The 25,946-nt window shown below is 46.0% G+C and overlaps 1 protein-coding gene across 14 annotated transcripts in view; it reads left to right on the top strand.

The window, feature by feature from the left end:
• Nucleotides 1–25,946, top strand: part of LOC106568778 (neogenin) — a 271,322-nt gene that overhangs the window by 155,673 nt on the left and 89,703 nt on the right. For all 14 annotated transcript variants that reach the window (XM_082969724.1, XM_082969719.1, XM_082969717.1 and 11 more), the window contains exon 5: nucleotides 5,017–5,153. In XM_082969724.1, coding sequence (XP_082825850.1) covers nucleotides 5,017–5,153 — 137 coding nt within the window. The remainder of the gene's footprint in view (nucleotides 1–5,016; nucleotides 5,154–25,946) is intronic.

The following is a 25,946-nucleotide window of genomic DNA, read 5'->3' as shown; positions in this document are numbered from 1 at the left end:
TTTGTCCTCTGACGTCCTTGGGTAGGCAGAGGCAGTCTGGAAGGGCATCAAGGAATCTTTGGGTTGTCTGAGAATTTATAGCACGACTTTTAATGCTCCTTGGTTGGGGTCTGAGCAGATTATTTGTTGCAATTGCAAACGTAATAAAATGGTGGTCCGATAGTCCAGGATTATGAGGAAAAACATTAAGATCCACAACATTTATTCCATGGGACAAAACTAGGTCCAGAGTATGACTGTGGCAGTGAGTAGGTCCAGAGACATGTTGGACAAAACCCACTGAGTCGATGATGGCTCCGAAAGCCTTTTGGAGTGGGTCTGTGGAGTTTTCCATGTGAATGTTAGTCACCAAAAATTTGAATATTATCTGCTATGACTACAAGATCCGATAGGAATTCAGGGAACTCGGTGAGGAACACTGCATATGTCCCAGGAGGCCTGTAAACAGTAGCTATAAAAAGTGAGTGAGTAGGCTGCATAGATTTCATGACTAGAAGCTCAAAAGACGAAAACGTCATTTTTTTTTTTTTTTGTAAATTGAAATTTGCTATCGTAAATGTTAGCAACACCTCCGCCTTTGCCGGATGCACGGGGGGTATGGTCACTAGTGTAAGCAGGGGGTGAGGCCTCATTTAACACAGTAAATTCATCAGGCTTAAGCCATGTTTCAGTCAGGCCAATCACATCAAGATTATTATCAGTGATTAGTTCATTGACTATAACTGCCTTGGAAGTGAGGGATCTAACATTAAGTAACCCAATTTTGTGATGTGAGGTATCACAATCTCTTTCAATAATGGCAGGAATGGAGGAGGTCTTTATACTAGTGAGATTGTTAAAGCGAACACCGCCATTTTTAATTTTGCCCAACCTAGATCGAGGCACAGACACGGTCTCAATGGGGAAAGCTGAGCTGACTACGCTGACTGTGCTAGTGGCAGACTCCACTAAGCTGGCAGGCTGGCTAACAGCCTGCTGCCTGGCCTGCACCCTATTTAATTGTGGAGCTAGAGGAGTTAGAGCCCTGTCTATGTTCGTAGATAAGATGAGAGCACCCCTCCAGCTAGGATGGAGTCCGTCACTCCTCAACAGGCCAGGCTTGGTCCTGTTTGTGGGTGAGTCCCAGAAAGAGGGCCAATTATCTACAAATTCTATCTTTTGGGAGGGGCAGAAAACAGTTTTCAACCAGCGATTGAGTTGTGAGAGACTCTGCTGTAGAGCTCATCACTCCCCCTAACATCCATATGTTATGTAGCCACCTGACGACCCAGCTGTACATCCATATGTTATGTAGCCACCTGACGACCCAGCTGTACATCTATATGTTATGTAGCCACCTGACGACCCAGCTGTACATCCATATGTTATGTAGCCACCTGACGACCCAGCTGTACATCTATATGTTATGTAGCCACCTGACGACCCAGCTGTACATCTATATGTTATGTAGCCACCTGACGACCCAGCTGTACATCTATATGTTATGTAGCCACCTGACGACCCAGCTGTACATCCTTGCAGCCAGACATGCTTCATCTGTACATCAACGTGCTTAGAAGTGCCAGGTGAAAATGGTGAATTTTCACCTCACTCTCTGCCAGGTGAAAATGACAATAGTACCATATCTCTAGCTTGCATTAGCTAACACAAAGCGCAAGCCCAATTAGCGCCATATCAACCGGTGCCTGCGACATCTCACCTAGCACTCAATACCGTTCTCCGATAGCGTGTCTGGCGTCCTCGTGGCGGCGTCGAACGGATGCTAAGTGACAGTGTAAATTTGGAGCTAATTAAAAAGCCCTTTGTAGGTGAGGACTGTGTAATGCATTTTTAATTAAGCCCAGGCTCCTGCCTCTTCCACTGAAGAGTCCCTGTTACCACGGGGATGTGGCATATCTCACGGTCACAACCGCTCCGGCTCGGATTTGAATACAGCATAGGGAGGAATTAGCCACGACAATGGAGCTAGGCCATATTGCCTCCCACGTTACTGATTCAACCCTTTCAATTGACTTAAAATCTTTCCTCATTGACTGAAAGCTGAGAGTGGTGACGTCTTAAACTGTAGTAATTTTAAGATCTCATTCTTATGAAACGTAGAGAGACTGTGGCTTTCCTACGTAGCCTTCTGGATGTAGTGAAAAGGTATTGACGTCTTCAATACCTGCACCTCACTGTGCCACAATGCCACTGTCACTGAGAGTAGACGCCCTGGTGGAGCGAAGGCCTTCAATGGAGCCCAGCGACTGTTCTAAAAGGACTAAAGGAGTCCTATTGATCTGTTCAATTCCACACTGTGTCTTTTGAATGGCCCCAACTCCTACACCTACTAAAAGAACATGAACAACATTTTGGCGGCCCTGAGAAGAAGGGAGAGAAGCCACTGTTGTAAGAGAAGCCAGCTAGAGCAAGGTATTTGTGGGCTGTTTCATAAAGCGGTCTCAGGACCTGGGGAAAAGACAAAATTGTCCTTTATGAGTTACTGTTATGATGTTCTGTCTGTTTTTCCATGAAGAGGTGGGAGGTGTCGGAGGCCCTGACTGCAGCTCGTGTTTCCCTCTCTTATACAATCTGTGGTTGGGTCTGGACTGCTGTGTGGAACTCCCGTCCTATAGGCTACACTGCCCAGTTGGTTGCGCACCATAGGGCAGTCGACTGCACCACCAGCCAACCAACCAGCCATTCATCTCTGGGAACGTCTCAGTGAATAGCACTCACACGCTAAACAAGAGGCTGTTGTCACACTGGGACCAACATAATATTCACTTACTGCAGTGTGTGTTGTTATTTCACAAGTGTTCATTCAAAACTTTCCGCTGGGGCAGTTCCACTAATCTTATCAACATATATGAATGGGTTCAATCATGCCTTTGGCCTCACCAACAGTCTATCCATAGTCAATCCAGGCGGTGTGAAGATCATTGGAATTATGCTCTGAACAAGCCACATCTTTCCCTCAGTCAGCAGTGTGATGTCATCCAGACAGCAGGTAGAGGCCCAGTCCAACAAACAGCTCTGTTACACAGCAGATGGCCCAGGGTGCTGTAAGCAGCCAATCAGGTGGCCCAGGGTGCTGTAAGCAGCCATTCCAGGCAGGGCAAAGTGATGGGGAGGGAGAGGGAGTGAAAAAGAGCGCAGGAAGGGTGCACGCTGCGGTGGAAATCCCAGCTAGTCAGGAGTTTAAAACCAAATCGATGGCCGGCAGACGGTGGGTTCTGCAGTGTGCATTTCTGCGATCTCTGCCTCCCCTCTGTTTCCTGGTACCGCCAAGGGCTATTTTCTCTACTATCTCTCTCTCCCTACTGTACCTCTCTCTTCCTACTGTACCTCTCTCTCTCACACACACACACACACACACACACACACACACACACACACACACACACACACACACACACCACACACACACACACACACACACAATCTCACCAGTGCTCTCCTTCATAACCTATTGATCTCTTCCTCTGCATCACAAGTTAAATCAACACTGTTGTCGGAGGCCTGCTACCCTCCTGGAATATTGAGCAGTTCAAAGGTCAAGCTCTTTAAGATGGAGGTCACTGGGTTTGTTGGAAGATGAGATGCTGCTTTAGGTTGGGAAAAGGGGTTCTTTTGGATGCACATGTAACCAAATCTCCCAGGCCTGAGGAAATTCATTGATGCTTCCACCTAGTATTGGGTTCTTCCACCTAGTATTGGGTTCTTCATACCATTCAGTTGTCGGAGAGCCAATGAGATTAGGTTCTCTGTTACGATCTTAGTGTGAATGTCTTGGTGCTGGGTCATCAACAGTATTATAGTGGGCATGTCACCGTTCATGCTTTTGAATTACAATCACACATTTTAGCTGAACACAAGATAACTCCAGTAATCATGCATCTACAGTGCCTTCAGAAAGTATTCACACACAATTCCCCATAATGTGAAAGTGGAATTTTGTTTGTAGATATTTTATTCAAAGCTGAAACGTCTCGATCCAAAAAGTATTCTACCACTTTGTTATGGCAAACCTAAAAACGTTCAGGAATAAAAATGTGCTGAACAAATCAGATAATATATTGGACTCATTCAGTGTTCAATAATAGGGGTTAACATGATTTTTGAATGACTACCCCATCTCTGTACATCACACATACAACCATCTGTTAGGTCCCTCAATTGAGTAGTGAATTTCCAGCACATATTCAACCACAAAGTCTAGGGAGGTTTTTCATTGCCTCGCAGAGAAGGGCACCAATTGGTAGATGTGTTTTAGGTTATCGTCCTGCTGAAAGGTGAATTTGTCCGCTTTTTTTTATTTTTACACAAGGTCAAATTTACACAAGTTGCTTACCAAGACAGCATTGAATGTTCATGAGTGGTCTAGTTACAGTTTTAACTTCAATCGGCTTTAAAATCTATGGCAAGACTTGAAAATGGCTGTCTAGCAAAGATCAACAATCAACTTGACAGAGCTTGAAGAATTTTTTAAAAGAATAATGGGCTAATGTTGCACAATCCAGGTGTGGAAAGCTCTTAGAGACTTATCCAAAAAGACTCTCAGCTGTAATCGCTGCCGAAGGTGATTCTACAAAGTATTGATTCAGGGGTGTGAATATTTATGTAAATTTAGATTTTTCATTTTCAATAAATGTGCAAAAATGTCTAAACATGTTTTCACTTAGTCATTATGGGGTATTGGGTGTAGATGAGTATTTAATCTATTTTGAATTCAGGCTGTAAAACGATAAAATGTGGAATAAGTCAAGGAGTGTGACTGCTTTGTGAAGGCCCTGTATTATGATGGCATGAAAAGCAGAGGACTCACATAGAGAGCTGTAATATATTGTGGCAACTTGTGAATCACACGTGAAACGAGGACGCCAGCTCGTGAACGATAATCATGCTGCTCAGCCGTTCCTCACTCAGTCTGAGGAAGGCGCTAGCTGAAACAGTTGTCAAATCTCTGCCGATTTACCTTCTGAAATCTACAAGTGAATTCTAATTTTCCCACCTCTCTGTTCTTTTGTCTGGCAGTGAGGGGAAGTTGGAGTTGGTGGGAGGAGGCAGTCTGTTGATCTACAACCTGACTGAGGAGGATGCAGGCGTCTACAGCTGTATGGCAGACAACACTAACAACACTATCGAGGCCAAGGCAGAGCTCACTGTACAAGGTACTGCACTGATGAAGTCAAACACACATCACTTTTCATGGGGTACTGGCCTGGAAAAAGTCTCATCTGATAGTGTGTTTCACACACTTAAACGATCTTTCTCATACCGTTATCAGTTAGCAAATGGTTTTGATCCAAATGGGTCTTTTGAGTGTCAAATTTGAATAGCCACCTACGATATCTATATAATTTAGCACCAGAACACCCAGAGTTAAACTTTCCCCAGGACACACACGATTGGGCTGCTCTTGATATGGTATCATCAATCTACTGTAGATAGACACCATACCATTAAGTGTGCATTCCATGTAGCATTGTATCAAAACCACCCATCAGAATAGCCCGTTGCACTACAATGTAGATAGTAAGTAGCTTACAGAGGTAGTTGGACCGCGGACTGTAGATAATTTGAAAAAACAGGGGTCAGAGTGAAAACAACCCCCCTGTTTATTTTCTTCTCCTGTTCTCTCCTCTCTCTGTGTTGTGACTAGGAGGTGTTAATCTCATATCCCCTGTATTTATCGTTCCCAAAGTGTTACAGAAATATAATGGGTGCTGTCATGACGTTGCCTTCTCTCTGGGAACAGGGAGCACAGTTGACCCCCCTACCTACCTCTCCCTACCCAGGCCCTGTGAAAACGGTCGTAAATTCCAAAGGAAATGTCCTGCCTAACAGGCCACAGTTGAGACAGAGAGGAGTTTCATAGAGGGACAAAGGAAATTCTTCCAACTCACAGAATTGGAGAACCGAACGACATTTATGTTCTGGAGAAGGTATAAAAGATCGGTGAAGAATCCAGCTACGAACTGGTCCGCTTGGTACAATTTTGTGATACCCATTGGAGACAATAGTACCATATTACCATACTAAGGTTTATATAATAGCCTCAGCTATGGGACTTGCATCTATATGGTTGTATAAAATGTATTAATAAGGATAAAGCTATTTGGAATACGTTGAGATGCTATGTACTGATGTTAATGTGATATAAGCTTTGAACAGAAATACATTCTATCAGTCATCGGCACGCCCCCAGGGACACAGACAGGACCAGGCGTTATGTGACAAGCCTGTTCTATGTTCACGTATAAAACCCCCACCCTGATTTTCTTTCATCAGACCTCCACTCCATTGCGAGTTGGCCAATAGGTTTGACCATCCAATTCCTCTACTGAAAGTTAACTTTTAGACTACCGATACCGACAGAATAAGAACAAGTCTTTGATATTAATTATTAGTCTGCAGCTAAGAACTCGATATCATCGAACGCGAAGACCGACGAAACATCCATTCTATAACGACATTAATGAATGTCGCTTTGAAAGATCCATTCTAACCGAGAAAGAGAGAACGAGGTCAAAAAACTCTCCAACAAGGATCCCGACACACACTGAGCGTAAATATATATTGATTGCAATTGTTCCCGAATGAGTGAGCGTTCATGTGCAAAGGCTTAGCATATCAATTGTTACTATTAATGAACTCTGTGTGCCTCCTCAGCTGACCATTTATGACCCTTTGTTTAACAAGACACCAGCCATGCCGGTTTAGCCCACTAGGGCACATTACTCTACCAATTCTTTGTGACGATAATTACTGTTTGTATGCTTTATGTGAATTACTTAGTTTAGTAAATAAATGATTTTAAGACAGTTGATGTATGGAGGATTTAGTAAAGGCTGGGTTCGTGCAGATAACAACAATTTACGACGTTTGGAATGAGACTGGACGCGAGGTAAAATACACCATTTAAACCAGAAGATAATCGGCCTATACTATACTATAATATAATTTAATATATAATGTTATAATATAGGAAAGTTATATTAGGAAAATTATAACTTTGTAATCTGAATATTTTCCTTGGTGCCCCGATCTCCTAGTTAATTACAGTTAAACAATTAATCAGTTTAATCGCGTGATAATAATTACAGGGAGTTATTTTGATAAACATGTCTTCAGTTAATGGTGCCCAAAGACACGACAGTACACACTTCCTTATTTCTATTAATTTCTTATCTTCCTCCACAACATTCTGTGTGGCTCAGTTGGTAGAGCATGGCGCTTGCCAGGGTTGTGGGTTGGATTCCCACAGGGGACCAGTAGGTAAATGTATGTACTCACTACTGGAAGTCCCTCTGGATGAGAGCACCTGCTAAAATGGCTCAATTGTGTTGACATGTTGTGCAGAAGCACCGGTAAAGTGTTACATTAATTGGTTCTCCTGACAATTGGACAAAATAAATGCTCAATTGGCTGCTTCAGGAAAAGGGTTTTTATTTTATTTTGAAGGACATGGATACAAATGTGTAGGGTGCAATTGATGGACATTTCTAGAATAAAAAGTCTCTCTTTCGAAAGACCTAAAGCCTTTTCACCCAAATGAATGTGATGTAGGCTTTGTGGCAAGTTTCTGTACATATTTGTTTCTGAGAAATAAACCAAAAATTGATGTGACCCAATGGAAGACTTGGTGATGATTAGTGTGGTGGTTTTCTCTGCAGAATGATTGAGGGGCCCTACAGACAGCTGTTGCTTGTCTGTTGAATTGATTTGAACAGTTTGAGGACTGCAGTTGGCTGCTTTGCTTAAGGGGATTGTGCGGACACACACACGCGCACACACACACACACACACACACACACACACACACACACACACACACACACACACACACATCACTCTGAATCAAAACAAGACGGGATGTATTCTCCACTCTCCACACCGACCCATAGTTTGGTTTGATTTCCAAGCTGTGAACCTAGAACTTTGAAAGAAGTTCAAGTGTTGTTGCTTTGCTGCTATTTACTCAAAATCTATTCTGAATCAGTGGAGTTGCTTGTCACTCATTTTTAAAGATGGTTAGAACTCCTGAAACAACAGTCCCATGGCTTTAGTTTGACATGGCAGATACTGTACAGTCTAGTCTGTCTCACATAGTCTCACAAGGCCTCACTTCACTTTATTCCCACGGACCAATGGGGACACGCATAGGCACACGGTCACGCTCAACACACACTGTCTCACGCGCGCCACACATACTCTCTCACACACACACACACACACACACACACACACACACACACACACACACACACACACACACTGTCTCACACACAGTCGCACAAGAGAGTGTGTGTAATGGCTTTAGGGGCCCTCTCTGCCAGGGTACAGGGGCCAGGCTGTGTGGCTGCGCTGCAATGTCTCCCCCTTTATTGGACAATAAATGAGGCCAGAGGACGCAGCAGGTTTTAATTACAGGGCCTGTGCCATTGTTGCACTGCGGAGGCCTGGGTTTTAAATGGTCCTCTCTCCAGGACTGAAATGTGTGCACTGCGCATGTGTGTATTTGTCTGTGAGTTCCATAATGCATTTCTATATGTTTGGTAATGTGAGTGTGTCTGTGTGTGTGTGTGTGAGAGAGATTCTGGGTGGTGGAAATGTGTGCCTGCCGTGTTCTTTCCATGTGCTCTTCATAGGGAGGACAAGCCTGGGTCCAGTAAAAGTTTAATAGCCTGCCTGTACAGAGGGAATATTTCTATATTTATATTTGAGCTAGGAGCTAGCTCAGTGGGGTGTGAGATGTTTCCTCTAATGTAGAAATAGATTGAGATGGAAAACTAGAAGATGAGACTTGATGTTTTGTCCACCCACAGTCCAGAATAGTGGCTGTAAATGGCCCTCTAGAGCTGAGGCAGTGGGAGTCTGATAAGAATCTCTAGGTGTTTGAACTGTGACATATTGCCTTCCTGATCTCTCCCAGTCGGTCGCCCCAACGTCATCAACCTGGCATTTTCAGGAAGTAAAAAAAAAAATGTTCCATGAGCTATTTTGGGCACGGACACGTATGGGGAAGGAAACACCCCTTTTCACTGCTTTATGGGATTTGCCTATCTTTTTGGGATCGTGAACGAGAGTGGATGGGGGGACCATGAGTGTCTGCCCGTGTAGATGCTCATACTGTGCCTGTGCCTGTGTGTGTGTGTGTGGTCATGTGAGATGGTCTGTTAGACAGAAAGCATCTCTCCATGTTCCAGTCTGTTTGTTCTGTGTGTGACAGCGAGGCCCCACTAGGGCTCTGGCGTGAACTCAGCTCTCAACAGTGTGTGACAGCGAGGCCCCACTAGGGCTCTGGTGTGAACTCAGCACTCACCAGTGTGTGACAGCGAGGCCCCACTAGGGCTCTGGCGTGAACTCAGCTCTCACCAGTGTGTGACAGCGAGGCCCCACTAGGGCTTTGGCGTGAACTCAGCACTCACCAGAGTGTGACAGCGAGGCCCCACTAGGGCTCTGGTGTGAACTCAGCTCTCACCAGTGTGTGACAGCGAGGCCCCACTAGGGCTCTGGCGTGAACTCAGCACTCACCAGTGTGTGACAGTGAGGCCCCACTAGGGCGCTGGCGTGAACTCAGCACTCACCAGTGTGTGACAGCGAGGCCCCACTAGGGCTCTGGCGTGAACTCAGCTCTCACCAGTGTGTTATTCAGTTTGGCCAGTTGGAATCGTGATTGGACGGTTTTCTCTGCTAACCAAAGGCAAGCTTCTAAAAAGCTAGAATAGCTCTTATCTGGGTGTATAAGAAGGTAGAGACACAGAGGCTTCCCCATTTCAAGTAGATTGAATGTCAAGAAAATAATTGGACCACATTTGTCAGGAATTCTTCAAGTTGCACCTTACCTTTATGCAACGGAAAACCCCACATTGCTCCAAGACGTCTCCTCTACTGTACCTCCGGCTCAGTTAGATAGTAGAGTGCATTGAAATAGAACTGTAATGTTTAAACTAAGTGGTCCCCCAGCGGATACATTTAATTGCTTGTTGCCATGTTAAAGATGTGTATTAAACTTGAACATAGACCATAATTGATTTAGCCATGGGAAGCCTGCATAGTTTTTTTCCCCCTGTTTGCTCTCTTCACAGCAACTTAAGCTAATTCCCCTATTAACCCTGGTGGTTTAGCACATTTCATCACTTAATTAACAAAAACTTATGTCTAGAAGTGACTGTATTAAGGGGATAGTTTCAGGATGTTGTTAATTAGTCAATCTATCTACAGAGTCAGATGAACTTGTGGATACAATTTTTTTGTTTTTGCGTGCAGTTTGGAGTTTGCTAGTGTTAGCGCAATTACTTTCCTGTAGATATCCAGTTATTGCGCTAAAGCTAGTTAGCATTGGCTGGAGAAACTACAGTTGAAGTCGGAAGTTTACATACACTTAGGTTGGAGTCATTAAAACTTGTTTTTCAACCACTCCACAAATTTCTTGTTAACTTCTATGGGCTAGGTGGGATGTTTGCGTCCCACCCTAGTCAACAGCCAGTGGAATCGCGTGGCGCGAAATACAAATACCTCAAATGCTATAACTTCAATTTCTCAAACATATGACTATTTTACACCATTTTAAAGACAAGACTCTCGTTAATCTAACCACATTGTCCGATTTCAAAAAGGCTTTACAGCGAAAGCAAAACATTAGATTGTCAGGAGAGTACCCTGCCAAAAATAATCACACAGCCATTTTCAAAGCAAGCATATATGTCACAAAAACCAAAACCACAGCTAAATGCAGCACTAACCTTTGATCTTCATCAGATGACACTCCTAGGACATTATGTTATACAATACATGCATGTTTTGTTCAATCAAGTTCATATTTATATCAAAAACAGCTTTTTACATTAGCATGTGATGTTCAGAACTAGCAAACTTCCGGTGAATTTACTAAATTACTCATGATAAACGTTGACAAAATACATAACAATTATTTTAAGAATTATAGATACAGAACTCCTTTATGCAAACGCTATGTCAGATTTTAAAATAGCTTTTCGGCGAAAGCACATTTTGCAATATTCTGAGTACATAGCTCGGCCATCACAGGCTAGCTGTTTGGGGCTCACTAAACTCAGAATTACTATTAGAAAAATTGGATTGCCTTTGCTGTTCTTCGTCAGAATGCACTCCCAGGACTTCTACTTCAACAACAAATGTTGTTTTGGTTCCAAATAATCCATAGTTATATCCAAATACCTCCGTTTTGTTCATGCGTTCAGGTCACTATCCGAAGGGTAACGCGCGAGCGCATTTCGTGACAAAAAAATGTCAAAATATTCCATTATCGTCCTTAGAAGCATGTCAAACGCTGTTTAAAATCAATTTTTATGCTATTTTTCTCGTAAAATAGCGATAATATTCTAACCGGGCAACGTTGTATTCATTCAAAGGCTGAAAGAAAACAAATGGAGAAGTCTCGTGAATGCGCATCTCAGTCTCACTGTCCCCAGGCTGACCACTTACAAACTCTGCTGCTGTACTTTGCCCAGAGACAGCAGACACCCCATTCCACTTTATAAAGGCTTTAGAGAGCCAAAGGAAGCCTTAGAAAGTGTTACATTACAGCACAGATGCTGTATTTTCGATAGAGATGCAACAGAAGGACAACAAATTGTCAGACAGGGCACTTCCTGTATGGAATCTTCTCAGGTTTTAGCCTGCCATATGAGTTCTGTTATATTCACAGACACCATTCAAACAGTTTTAGAAACTTTAGAGTGTTTTCTATCCAAATCTACTAATTATATGCATATTACATTTTCTGGGCAAGAGTAGTAACCAGTTTAAATCGGACACGTTTTTTTTTATCCGGCCGTGAAAATACTGCCTCCTAGCCCCAACAGGTTAACAAACTATAGTTTTGGCAAGTCGGTTAGGACATCTACTTTGTGCATGACACAAGTAATTGTTCCAACAATTGTTTACAGACAGATAATTTCGCTTATAATTCACTGTATCACAATTCCAGTGGGTCAGAAGTTTACATACACTAAGTTGGCTGTGCCTTTAAACAGCTTTGAAAATTCCAGAAAATTATGTCATGGCTTTAGAAGCTTCTGATAGGCTAATTGACATAATTTGAGTCAATTGGGTCAAACTCAGTCCCTCTTTGCTTGACATCATGGGAAAATCTAAAGAAATCAGCCAAGACATCAGAAAAATAATTGTAGACCTCGCTGGTACCTAGGGAGCGATTGTAGACCTCCACAATCCTTGGGAGCAATTTCCAAACGCCTGAAGGTACCACATTCGTCTGTACAAACAATACTACGGAAGTATAAACACCATTGGGATCATGCAGCCGTCATACCGCTCAGGAAGGAGACACATTCTGTCTCCTAGAGATGAACGTACTTTAGTGTGAAAAGTACAAATCAATCCCAGAACAACATCAAAATAACTTGTGAAGATGTTGGAGGAAACAGGTCCACAAGTATCTATATCCACAGTAATACGAGTCCTATATCGACATAACCTGAAAGGCCGCTCAGCAAGGAAGAAGCCACTGCTCCAAAACCGGCATAAAAAAGCCAGACTGCAGTTTGCAACTGCACATGGGGACAACGATCGTACTTTTTGGAGAAATGTCCACTGGTCAGATGAAACAAAATAGAACTGTTTGGCCATAATGACCATTGTTATGTTTGGAGGAAAAAGCGGGAGTCTTGCAAGCCGAAGAACACCATCCCAACCGTGAAGCATGAGGGGGGGGGGGGCGCATCATCATGGTTGCTTGGTTGCGAATGGGTCTTCCAAATGGACAATGACCCCAAGCATACTTCCAAAGTTGTGGCAGAATTGCTTAAGGACAACAAAGTCAAGGTATTGGAGTGGCCATCACAAAGCCCTGACCTCAATCCTATACAAAATGTGTGGGCAGAACTGAAAAAGCATGTGCGAGCAAGGAGGCCTACAAACCTGACTCAGTTACACCAGCTCTGTCAGGAGGAATGGGCCAAAATTCACCCAACTTATTGTGGGAAGCTTGTGGAAGGCTACTCGAAATGTTTGACCCAAGTTAAACAATTTGAAGGCAATGCTACCAAATATTAATTGAATGTATGTAAACTTCTGACCCACTGGGAATGTGATGAAAGAAATAAAAGCTGAAATATATCATTCTCTACTATTTTTCTGACATTTCACATTCTTAAAATAGTGGTGATCCTAACTGACCTAAGACAGGGAATCTTTACTAGGATTACATGTCAGGAATTGTGAAACTGAGTTTAAACGTATTTGGTTAAGGTGTATGTAAACTTCGGACTTCAACTGTACCTCTAACTTCCTTCATACTGGACACAGATACATAAAGATGGCATCCAGGAGTTCTTCATCTGACTGGGAAAGTAGATAAAGGACCTTATTGCCAAAATCCCGAAGTATCTCTTTTAAAAGAACAGCGCTAGGCCTACATAGTTGCTCTCAGGTTGGAGGAGGGATAGTATTACTGTATCTCCTAAGAAACACAAAGAAAACAATCAGTCTCAACGACTATTATGTTTACAATGGCTTGTAAGGAAAGCAGTACCACACTTGGAAGGAACTATAGGAAACATGTACATTGTGATAGCTAGCTGGTATTAAACAACAAGTATGAAATGATTTTGACTAGAGCAGTGAGGTAGCAAAATCTGATGAATTGATGTGATATGTAAAGTCACATACTTTATAGCTCAAAGACAAAAGATTGACTCAGATGCTAGACGTCAGGGTCATGGACTATATCAAGTTGTAATGCTGAATATATACACAGACATGGTGTAAATATTACAGCCCCCTCCCCCACCCCCCCAGAGTGCAGATGGGGTCGAGTCAATTGTCCAGGTGCAGGGCCCTGTTCCAATACCTATAAAAATAAGTCTGTCCCTTGATGGAAGGAGGGAAGGGTTCCATTAGAGACACCAACCGTTTCATGTCAGATCATTGATTACTTTAAGGAATAAAGGTTGGCAGGAAGGATATAGTCAGAGTATTAGAACAGGGGCCTTGGCTTCTGTTTTGTTGGAGTCTGGTCTTTTGACTTGTAACTCTTTTGAAGGAAATACCAGCGAGAACTAACTACATTCAGAAACGTAGCCGTCCAATCTTTTGTCATTTCTACCAGCTTCTAGCTTTAGTTTGGGCCAAGTTGTTCTTGGACATTCCTAAAAGGCGGTGGGTGTTAGACGTCCCAGGACTGACCTCTGTGGTTATTACCCAGAATGCATTCCTTGCTGCTGCTGTATGTTGGCCCAGCCGCTGGGAAAACAATGATCAAGCTTCTGACCACCGCCGCCTTATTCTTCCCTCACTGTTTGTTTTGGTCGGGATTTAGACTAAAGCCGTTATCGTGAAAAGAACAGGAGAGCTAATTAGCTCAAGCCCATGCTCCGTTCCCCCCTCCGGGTACAGTACAAACCTCACTAGCCAGGCTGGAGGGGGTTTTTTTGTCATAAAGCTAAATATGGCTAGGGGCTAAGCTAATCAAAAGAGGACCATCGGACTCTCCCAAAACATTTTTGTTGTTGTGTTAACTCCTGTAATCCATATAAGTAAAGAAGAACTATGGGTCCTCACTCAAAAATATGTTGTGTAATGTAGCTATGCAATCCAAGTTAACGGTCTTTTGTCTTTGTGCCTGCCTTGTATCATAGTCAGAATTATAATGGCTTGAGCACTAACTATGCTTACTGTAGATGCCCTTGTACTGAGGGTGCGTTCAGGATTGCAATGTTTTGAGCGTCGACCTAAATGCTTTGGTGTTGACCAGCATACAAGGCCAAATCCTTTAAAGCTAGAATCCTTATTTTCTATAGACATTTTTTTACCTTTAAATTAATGAAGACTATAACTTTTATGAATGACTTATTAGCTTAGTTCAACAGTCGTGCCCAATCAAACCCGACATAGAAGCTTGTTTTTTACTCTTATGTTTGTAAACAAACACTGTAGCCTCAACTTGGTTAAAACTATCATTTTGATATCATAGATGGTCAGTCTTTTCATCCATAGCTCTATGAATTTGAGTGATTACATTTGTTATTTGAGAGTGGTTACACTTTATTGTTTCATTGAGTGATTCTAGCTTTAACAGTTTAAAACATTGTATTCCACCTGTACACCTCCATGTCTAGATTTGAGGCTGTTGTAGGACCCCAATACACCACCACTGGTTCAGGTTAACACAGGTTCACAAAACTATCATCATCCTGAACGCAGCTCTGTTGAAAGCACAGTATGTTTCTAAACTCTCTCCTTCACATACTCCTCCAAAAAGCCTATTGGGAAGCCATAGAGGGCTTTGTGTTACAAACTGACAGTAAAGATGTATGACCTTCCACTGTCCTCCTAAATAACTAAACTGCAGTCCGACCCGGGAAGAGAAAGCAATAAAGCTTCTACTACTATTACTAATCTAGCTGCTGAAGAAAATAATTTGAGCTCCCTGTGAGAATTGGCCCTGCAGTTTCTCTGACTGCCTGGCAGAATGGATGGGGGGGGGGGGAAGAGAAGAGAGAGAGACTCTTGGTTCACTTTGATGCTACATCCATTTACTGTGGGGTCTGGAGAGCACTGGGTTTTCTCTCTGGCGAGCCTGTTTCTATACGAGAGGGAGTGTGACTTACTGACTTTCAGTGGGATTGGTGTGTTAGAAGTGTCCTTGTCACATTCTAGGTCTGGACAGGGATATAGGGAGAGATGATTCTAGAAGGGAATAGAATCAAATAGAACATGATGGGTTTAGGCAATCTATTATTACAATACAATGCAGAGACGTTGCAAAAAGGCTTCACACAATGAGATTGATGTACAGAACATTAAAGCATGAACATCATTAATCAGTTGTAAATGTCAGAAATAGCTGTTTGTGTATTTTAGTCCTCAAGCTAAACAGGTAGCAGGCAGGGAGAAGGTGGATGTAATCAGTCACCATGTAGTCTTATAGTGCTGTAATTGCAGTGCTCTGTGCAATCTGGTCTCTATTGTAAACCAGGATGGTGTTCTTAGGTGTGAATACCATTCCTCCTCCGCTAACCTCAGCTCACACACACACACACACACACACACACACACACACACACACACACACACACACACACACACACACACACACACACACACACACACACACACACACAAACAGCTCCCAGTCCCCATAAGCTTTATTGGTATATTTAGTCAACTTGTGCTCATTGCTCAGTCCAATATGTTCCATTTGTCTGAACTCCAGTTAGAGGAAATGGTGTAGGTCAGCTCAGGGAGGGAGGAGAACGAGGGAGAGGGGAGATGTCTCTCTCTGCCAGAGATAATGAGCACCACAGAGTCCCAGCCTCCACCAGGACCTGCCACCAGAACACCTCACCAGGGGGCCCCCACACTGCTCAGGGACACACACAGATTTAGACCCTGCAGCACACGCAGACACACACTGTGAGACGCGCACACACACACACAGATACTGCAACAGACGTACATTGCGGCATAACACACACACTGCAGCACACTGACACACACACACACACACACACATTAAGACCTACAGACAGGCAAACCAACAATAACTCAGACACACAGAAAACATTTTGACTTTATCACACAGCAATGAGTACTCTCTTCCCCCTCTTCATTTCATCACAGCAATGAATACTCTCTTCCCCCTCTTCATTTCATCACAGCAATGAGTACTCTCTTCCCCCTCTTCATTTCATCACAGCAATGAATACTCTCTTCCCCCTCTTCATCACACAGCAATGAGTACTCTCTTCCCCCTCTTCATTTCATCACACAGCAATGAGTACTCTCTTCCCCCTCTTCATTTCATCACAGCAATGAATACTCTCTTCCCCCTCTTCATCACACAGCAATGAGTACTCTCTTCCCCCTCTTCATTTCATCACACAGCAATGAATACTCTCTTCCCCCTCATTTCATCACAGCAATGAGTACTCTCTTCCCCCTCTTCATTTCATCACAGCAATGAGTACTCTCTTCCCCCTCTTCATCACACAGCAATGAATACTCTCTTCCCCCTCATTTCATCACACAGCAATGAATACTCTCTTCCCCCTCTTCATTTCATCACAGCAATGAATACTCTCTTCCCCCTCTTCATTTCATCACACAGCAATGAGTACTCTCTTCCCCCTCTTCATTTCATCACACAGCAATGAATACTCTCTTCCCCCTCTTCATTTCATCACACAGCAATGAATACTCTCTTCCCCCTCTTCATTTCATCACACAGCAATGAGTACTCTCTTCCCCCTCTTCATTTCATCACACAGCAATGAGTACTCTCTTCCCCCTCTTCATCACACAGCAATGAATACTCTCTTCCCCCTCTTCATTTCATCACAGCAATGAGTACTCTCTTCCCCCTCTTCATTTCATCACAGCAATGAATACTCTCTTCCCCCTCTTCATTTCATCACAGCAATGAATACTCTCTTCCCCCTCTTCATCACACAGCAATGAATACTCTCTTCCCCCTCTTCATTTCATCACACAGCAATGAATACTCTCTTCCCCCTCTTCATTTCATCACACAGCAATGAGTACTCTCTTCCCCCTCTTCATTTCATCACAGCAATGAGTACTCTCTTCCCCCTCTTCATTTCATCACACAGCAATGAATACTCTCTTCCCCCTCTTCATTTCATCACAGCAATGAATACTCTCTTCCCCCTCTTCATTTCATCACACAGCAATGAGTACTCTCTTCCCCCTCTTCATTTCATCACACAGCAATGAGTACTCTCTTCCCCCCCTTCATTTCATCACACAGCAATGAATACTCTCTTCCCCCTCTTCATTTCATCACAGCAATGAATACTCTCTTCCCCCTCTTCATTTCATCACACAGCAATGAGTACTCTCTTCCCCCTCATTTCATCACAGCAATGAATACTATCTTCCCCCTCTTCATTTCATCACAGCAATGAGTACTCTTCCCCCTCATTTCATCACAGCAATGAGTACTCTTCCCCCTCATTTCATCACAGCAATGAGTACTCTCTTCCCCCTCTTCATTTCATCACAGCAATGAGTACTCTCTTCCCCCTCTTCATCACACAGCAATGAATACTCTCTTCCCCCTCTTCATCACAGCAATGAATACTCTCTTCCCCCTCTTCATTTCATCTCAGCAATGAGTACTCTCTTCCCCCTCTTCATCACACAGCAATGAATACTCTCTTCCCCCTCTTCATCACACAGCAATGAGTACTCTTCCCCCTCTTCATTTCATCACAGCAATGAATACTCTCTTCCCCCTCTTCATCACACAGCAATGAGTACTCTTCCCCCTCTTCATTTCATCACACAGCAATGAATACTCTCTTCCCCCTCTTCATTTCATCACAGCAATGAGTACTCTCTTCCCCCTCTTCATTTCATCACACAGCAATGAGTACTCTCTTCCCCCTCTTCATTTCATCACACAGCAATGAGTACTCTCTTCCCCCTCTTCATTTCATCACACAGCAATGAGTACTCTCTTCCCCCTCTTCATTTCATCACACAGCAATGAGTACTCTCTTCCCCCTCTTCATTTCATCACACAGCAATGAATACTCTCTTCCCCCTCTTCATTTCATCACACAGCAATGAGTACTCTCTTCCCCCTCTTCATTTCATCACACAGCAATGAGTACTCTCTTCCCCCTCTTCATTTCATCACACAGCAATGAATACTCTCTTCCCCCTCTTCATCACACAGCAATGAATACTCTCTTCCCCCTCTTCATTTCATCACACAGCAATGAATACTCTCTTCCCCCTCTTCATCACACAGCAATGAGTACTCTCTTCCCCCTCTTCATTTCATCACAGCAATGAGTACTCTCTTCCCCCTCTTCATTTCATCACAGCAATGAATACTCTCTTCCCCCTCTTCATTTCATCACACAGCAATGAGTACTCTCTTCCCCCTCTTCATTTCATCACAGCAATGAATACTCTCTTCCCCCTCTTCATTTCATCACACAGCAATGAGTACTCTCTTCCCCCTCTTCATCACACAGCAATGAATACTCTCTTCCCCCTCTTCATCACACAGCAATGAATACTCTATTCCTCCTCTTCATCACACAGCAATGAATACTCTTTCTCTCGCAGTAGTCCCGTCTCCACACCACCACACTGCGTTAGCAGTAGTCCCACCTCAACTTGTTCTGAGTGGCAGCACGTTGTCTAACTGGAATCCACACTGATCAACAAACCATTTCTGTATGGACCTCGCTTTGTGCATGGGGGCATTGTCATGCTGAGACAGGAAAGGGCCTTCCCCAAACTGTTGCCACAAAGTTGGAAGCACAGAATTGTCTAGAATGTCATTGTATGCTGTAGCGTTAAGATTTCCCTTAACTGAAATTAAGGGCCCTAGCCCGAACCATGGAAAAAGCCCCAGACCATTATTCCTCCTCCACCAACTTTAGTTGGCACTATGCATTTGGGCAGGTAGCGTTCTCCTGGCATCCGCCAAAACAATGTGCTACTAGTCAGAACAATACATATTCCAGTTAGACAATGTGCTGCCAGTCAGAACAAGATATATTCCAGTTAGACAATGTGCTGCCACTCAGAACAAAATGTATTCCAGTTAGACAACGTTGCTGCCACTCAGAACAATACATATTCCAGTTAGACAACGTGCTGCCAGTTAGAACAAGATATATTCCAGTTAGACAACGTGTTGCCACTCAGAACAAGATATATTCCAGTTAGACTACAGGGTGCCACTCAGAACAAGATATATTCCAGTAAGACAACGGGGTGCCACTCAGAACAATACATATTCCAGTTAGACAACGGGGTGCCACTCAGAACAATACATATTCCAGTTAGACAACGTGCTGCCACTCAGAATACATATTCCAGTTAGACAATGTGCTGCCACTCAGAACAATACATATTCCAGTTAGACAACGTGCTGCCACTCAGAACAATATATACTGCTCAAAAAAATAAAGGGAACACTTAAACAACACAATGTAACTCCAAGTCAATCACACTTCTGTGAAATCAAACTGTCCACTTAGGAAGCAACACTGATTGACAATAAATTTCACATGCTGTTGTGCAAATGGAATAGACAACAGGTGGAAATTATAGGCAATTAGCAAGACACCCCCAATAAAGGAGTGGTTCTGCAGGTGGTGACCACAGACCACTTCTCAGTTCCTATGCTTCCTGGCTGATGTTTTGGTCACTTTTGAATGCTGGCGGTGCTTTCACTCTAGTGGTAGCATGAGACGGAGTCTACAACCCACACAAGTGGCTCAGGTAGTGCAGCTCATCCAGGATGGCACATCAATGCGAGCTGTGGCAAGAAGGTTTGCTGTGTCTGTCAGCGTAGTGTCCAGAGCATGGAGGCGCTACCAGGAGACAGGCCAGTACATCAGGAGACGTGGAGGAGGCCGTAGGAGGGCAACAACCCAGCAGCAGGACCGCTACCTCCGCCTTTGTGCAAGGAGGAGCAGGAGGAGCACTGCCAGAGCCCTGCAAAATGACCTCCAGCAGGCCACAAATGTGCATGTGTCTGCTCAAACGGTCAGAAACAGACTCCATGAGGGTGGTATGAGGGCTCGACTTCCACAGGTGGGGGTTGTGCTTACAGCCTAACACCGTGCAGGACGTTTGGCATTTGCCAGAGAACACCAAGATTGGAAAATTCGCCACTGGCGCCCTGTGCTCTTCACAGATGAAAGCAGGTTCACACTGAGCACATGTGACAGACGTGACAGAGTCTGGAGACGCCGTGGAGAACGTTCTGCTGCCTGCAACATCCTCCAGCATGACCGGTTTGGCGGTGGGTCAGTCATGGTGTGGGGTTGCATTTCTTTGGGGGGCCGCACAGCCCTCCATGTGCTCGCCAGAGGTAGCCTGACTACCATTAGGTACCGAGATGAGATCCTCAGACCCCTTGTGAGACCATATGCTGGTGCGGTTGGCCCTGGGTTCCTCCTAATGCAAGACAATGCTAGACCTCATGTGGCTGGAGTGTGTCAGCAGTTCCTGCAAGAGGAAGGCATTGATGCTATGGACTGGCCCGCCCGTTCCCCAGACCTGAATCCAATTGAGCACATCTGGGACATCATGTCTCGCTCCATCCACCAACGCCACGTTGCACCACAGACTGTCCAGGAGTTGGCGGATGCTTTAGTCCAGGTCTGGGAGGAGATCCCTCAGTAGACCATCCGCCACCTCATCAGGAGCATGCCCAGGCGTTGTAGGGAGGTCATACAGGCACGTGGAGGCCACACACACTACTGAGCCTCATTTTGACTTGTTTTAAGGACATTACATCAAAGTTGGATCAGCCTGTAGTGTGGTTTTCCACTTTAATTTTGAGTGTGACTCCAAATCTAGACCTCCATGGGTTGATAAATTGGATTTCCATTGATTATGTTTGTGTGATTTTGTTGTCAGCACATTCAACTATGTAAAGAAAAAAGTATTTAATAAGATTATTTCATTCATTCAGATCTAGGATGTGTTATATATATTCCAGTTAGACTACGGGGTGCCACTCAGAACATTGGCTCAGATGGATGGAGTTTAATTAGAGTTGTGGGTAAGACTTATTTAAACCACGACTGAATTACCTGTAGGCTATTAACTGTAAGTTGCTCTGGATAGGAGCGCCTGCTAAATGATCATGTCATTATATTATAGAACAGTTATCCTTGCTGATTATGCTGTTGAACCCACCCTCTGTTCCCCCAGAGTAGAAAGGAACTGTTAACCACAATCAGTCTGTGGTCCACATGTGAATGGGATGTGAATGGTATGCTATTGGAGAGCTGATACAGAGGCTTGACTCGACGCTACTCGCCAACAACACAGCTATTATACCTTGGTTACAGAGGTCACGTCTTATCAGAGCACTGAGCTGCCCCCCCCCCCCCCCCCCCCCCCACACACACACACACACACACACACACACACACACACAGTCCTACTGACCAACAACACAGCTATTATACCTTGGTTACAGAGGTCACGTCTTATCAGAGCACTGAGCTGCCCCCCCCCCCCCCCCCCCCACACACACACACACACACACACACACACACACACACACACACACACACACACACAGTCCTACTGACCAACAACACAGCTATTATACCTTGGTTACAGAGGTCACGTCTTATCAGAGCACTGAGCTGCCCCCCCCCCCCCCCCCCCCCACACACACACACACAGTCCTACTGACCAACAACACAGCTATTATACCTTGGTTACAGAGGTCACGTCTTATCAGAGCACTGAGCTGGGCGCCCCCCCCACACACAATCCGACTTACACACACACACTCAGGCAGCCTCCCCCACAATCCTACTTACACACACTCGGGCACACACAATCCTACACACATACACACACAGTCACCCTCCTCAGAGCCACACTCCAATTACACTGTAAAGGACAAGGCTGAGACACAGCGCTCTGCATGACCTTGTTACAGGAGAGATGGATGAGGCCGTTTATCTCCACAGACGATCAAATAACTTGACCCTGCCCTCATTACCCTGGTCTGGGGTAGAACTCCATCTGTACACAACTCTCCATAGGATGAGACACAGGGACACTGTAATTATAGGCAGTTTTTAACTACTTTGAGATGCTTTGTTACTAAAGACTACAGGGAAGATGGAGGTAGAGATGAGGACTTTGCTTTGTGTTTTTCTGGTTGGATAACATGACTTAAGGAGCGCCATTTAGTTAAAGGCTCAGGGGAAGTTGATGCCAAAGTTGTTCCGTTTTCACATTATTTGTTCTCTCTTCACTGGGTGGAGCTGAGATGGAAAGAGACTGGGTGGAGCTGAGATGGAAAGAGACTGGGTGGAGCTGAGATGGAAAGAGACTGGGTGGAGCTGAGATGGAAAGAGACTGGGTGGAGCTGAGATGGAAAGAGACCGGGTGGAGCTGAGATGGAAAGAGACCGGGTGGAGCTGAGATGGAAAGAGACTGGGTGGAGCTGAGATGGAAAGAGACCGGGTGGAGCTGAGATGGAAAGAGACCGGGTGGAGCTGAGATGGAAAGAGACCGGGTGGAGCTGAGATGGAAAGAGACTGGGTGGAGCCGAGACGGAAAGAGGCCGGGTGGAGCCGAGACGGAAAGAGGCCGGGTGGAGCCGAGACGGAAAGAGGCCGGGTGGAGCCGAGACGGAAAGAGGCCGGGTGGAGCCGAGACGGAAAGAGGCCGGGTGGAGCCGAGACGGAAAGAGGCCGGGTGGAGCCGAGACGGAAAGAGGCCGGGTGGAGCCGAGACGGAAAGAGGCCGGGTGGAGCCGAGATGAGTTTTCATTTGGATACATTTGACTTGGTTTTGACTATAGACGATTGGATTTAGCTATGAGTCCCTGCGTTGTCTCTTCCTCCGTCTCTACCGTCCAAGTTTTCAGTGAAGCGTGATGTTATCTGATTCCATTTGATTTTCCAGTTCTCACTAACTGTTCTATCACGTAGCCTGCAGCTGGGAACACACTACAGTGTTGTTTAACAGCCTGTGATGGAGCGGTACCCTTCACATTACAAGAGGAGAACATGATGGGCAATCTCACATTAAATCATTTCTCAGTAGACAATTATACACACCCACACACACTATTTTATTTATTCATTTAATTTAACCTTTATTTAACTGGGCAAGTTGGTTAAGAACAAATTCGTATTTACAATGAGGGCCTTTGGGGACTGGGATTAAAAATAAATAAAAAATTGTACAAAACACAAAACATGGTACAAACATTGGGCACAGACAACAGCACAACGGGCTAGAAGGTAGAGACAACAATACATCACGCAAAGCAGCCTGTCAGTAAGTGTCCATGACTGAGTCTTTGAATGAAGAGACTGAGATGAAACTGTCCAGTTTGAGTGTTTGTTGCAGCTTGTTCCAGTTACCAACTGCAGTGAACTGAAAAGAGGAGAGACCCGGGGATACCCCACACACACACACACACACACACACACACACACACACACACACACACACACACACACACACACACACACACACACACACACACACACACACACAGGCACCCCTCCACACACACAGGCACCCCTCCACACACACAGGCACCCCTCCACACACACACAGGCACCCCTCCACACACACACAGGCACCCCTCCACACACACAGGCACCCCTCCACACACACAGGCACCCCTCCACACACACAGGCACCCCTCCACACACACAAGCACCCCTCCACACACACAGGCACCCCTCCACACACACACAGGCACCCCTCCACACACACACAGGCACCCCTCCACACACACACAGGCACCCCTCCACACACACAGGCACCCCTCCACACACACAGGCACCCCTCCACACACACAGGCACCCCTCCACACACACAAGCACCCCTCCACACACACAGGCACCCCTCCACACACACACAGGCACCCCTCCACACACACACAGGCACCCCTCCGCACACACACAGGCACCCCTCCACACACACACAGGCACCCCTCCACACACACACAGGCACCCCTCCGCACACACACAGGCACCCCTCCACACACACACAGGCACCCCTCCGCACACACACAGGCACCCCTCCACACACACAGGCACCCCTCCACACACACACAGGCACCCCTCCGCACACACACAGGCACCCCTCCACACACACACAGGCACCCCTCCACACACACACAGGCACCCCTCCACACACACACAGGCACCCCTCCACACACACAGGCACCCCTCCACACACACAGGCACCCCTCCACACACACAGGCACCCCTCCACACACACAGGCACCCCTCCACACACACAAGCACCCCTCCACACACACAGGCACCCCTCCACACACACACAGGCACCCCTCCACACACACACAGGCACCCCTCCGCACACACACAGGCACCCCTCCGCACACACACAGGCACCCCTCCGCACACACACAGGCACCCCTCCGCACACACAGGCACCCCTCCGCACACACACAGGCACCCCTCCGCACACACACAGGCACCCCTCCGCACACACACAGGCACCCCTCCGCACACACAGGCACCCCTCCGCACACACACAGGCACCCCTCCGCACACACACAGGCACCCCTCCACACACACACAGGCACGCACACACACACACAGGCACCCCTCCGCACACACACAGGCACCCCTCCGCACACACACAGGCACCCCTCCGCACACACAGGCACCCCTCCGCACACACACAGGCACCCCTCCGCACACACACAGGCACCCCTCCGCACACACACAGGCACCCCTCCGCACACACACAGGCACCCCTCCGCACACACACAGGCACCCCTCCGCACACACACAGGCACCCCTCCACACACACACAGGCACGCACACACACACACAGGCACCCCTCCGCACACACACAGGCACCCCTCCGCACACACACAGGCACCCCTCCGCACACACAGGCACCCCTCCGCACACACACAGGCACCCCTCCGCACACACACAGGCACCCCTCCGCACACACACAGGCACCCCTCCGCACACACACAGGCACCCCTCCGCACACACACAGGCACCCCTCCGCACACACACAGGCACCCCTCCGCACACACACAGGCACCCCTCCGCACACACACAGGCACCCCTCCGCACACACACAGGCACCCCTCCGCACACACAGGCACCCCTCCGCACACACACAGGCACCCCTCCGCACACACACAGGCACCCCTCCACACACACACAGGCACGCACACACACACACAGGCACCCCTCCGCACACACACAGGCACCCCTCCGCACACACACAGGCACCCCTCCGCACACACACAGGCACCCCTCCGCACACACACAGGCACCCCTCCGCACACACACAGGCACCCCTCCGCACACACACAGGCACCCCTCCGCACACACACAGGCACCCCTCCGCACACACACAGGCACCCCTCCACACACACACAGGCACGCACACACACACACAGGCACCCCTCCGCACACACACAGGCA

The sequence above is a fragment of the Salmo salar genome, chromosome 26 (genome assembly GCF_965601325.2).
Source record: "Salmo salar chromosome 26, fSalSal1, whole genome shotgun sequence".
Classification (NCBI taxonomy): domain Eukaryota; kingdom Metazoa; phylum Chordata; class Actinopteri; order Salmoniformes; family Salmonidae; genus Salmo; species Salmo salar.
Note: the sequence above shows the minus strand (reverse complement) of the source record. Positions and strands in the feature narration are given on the sequence as shown.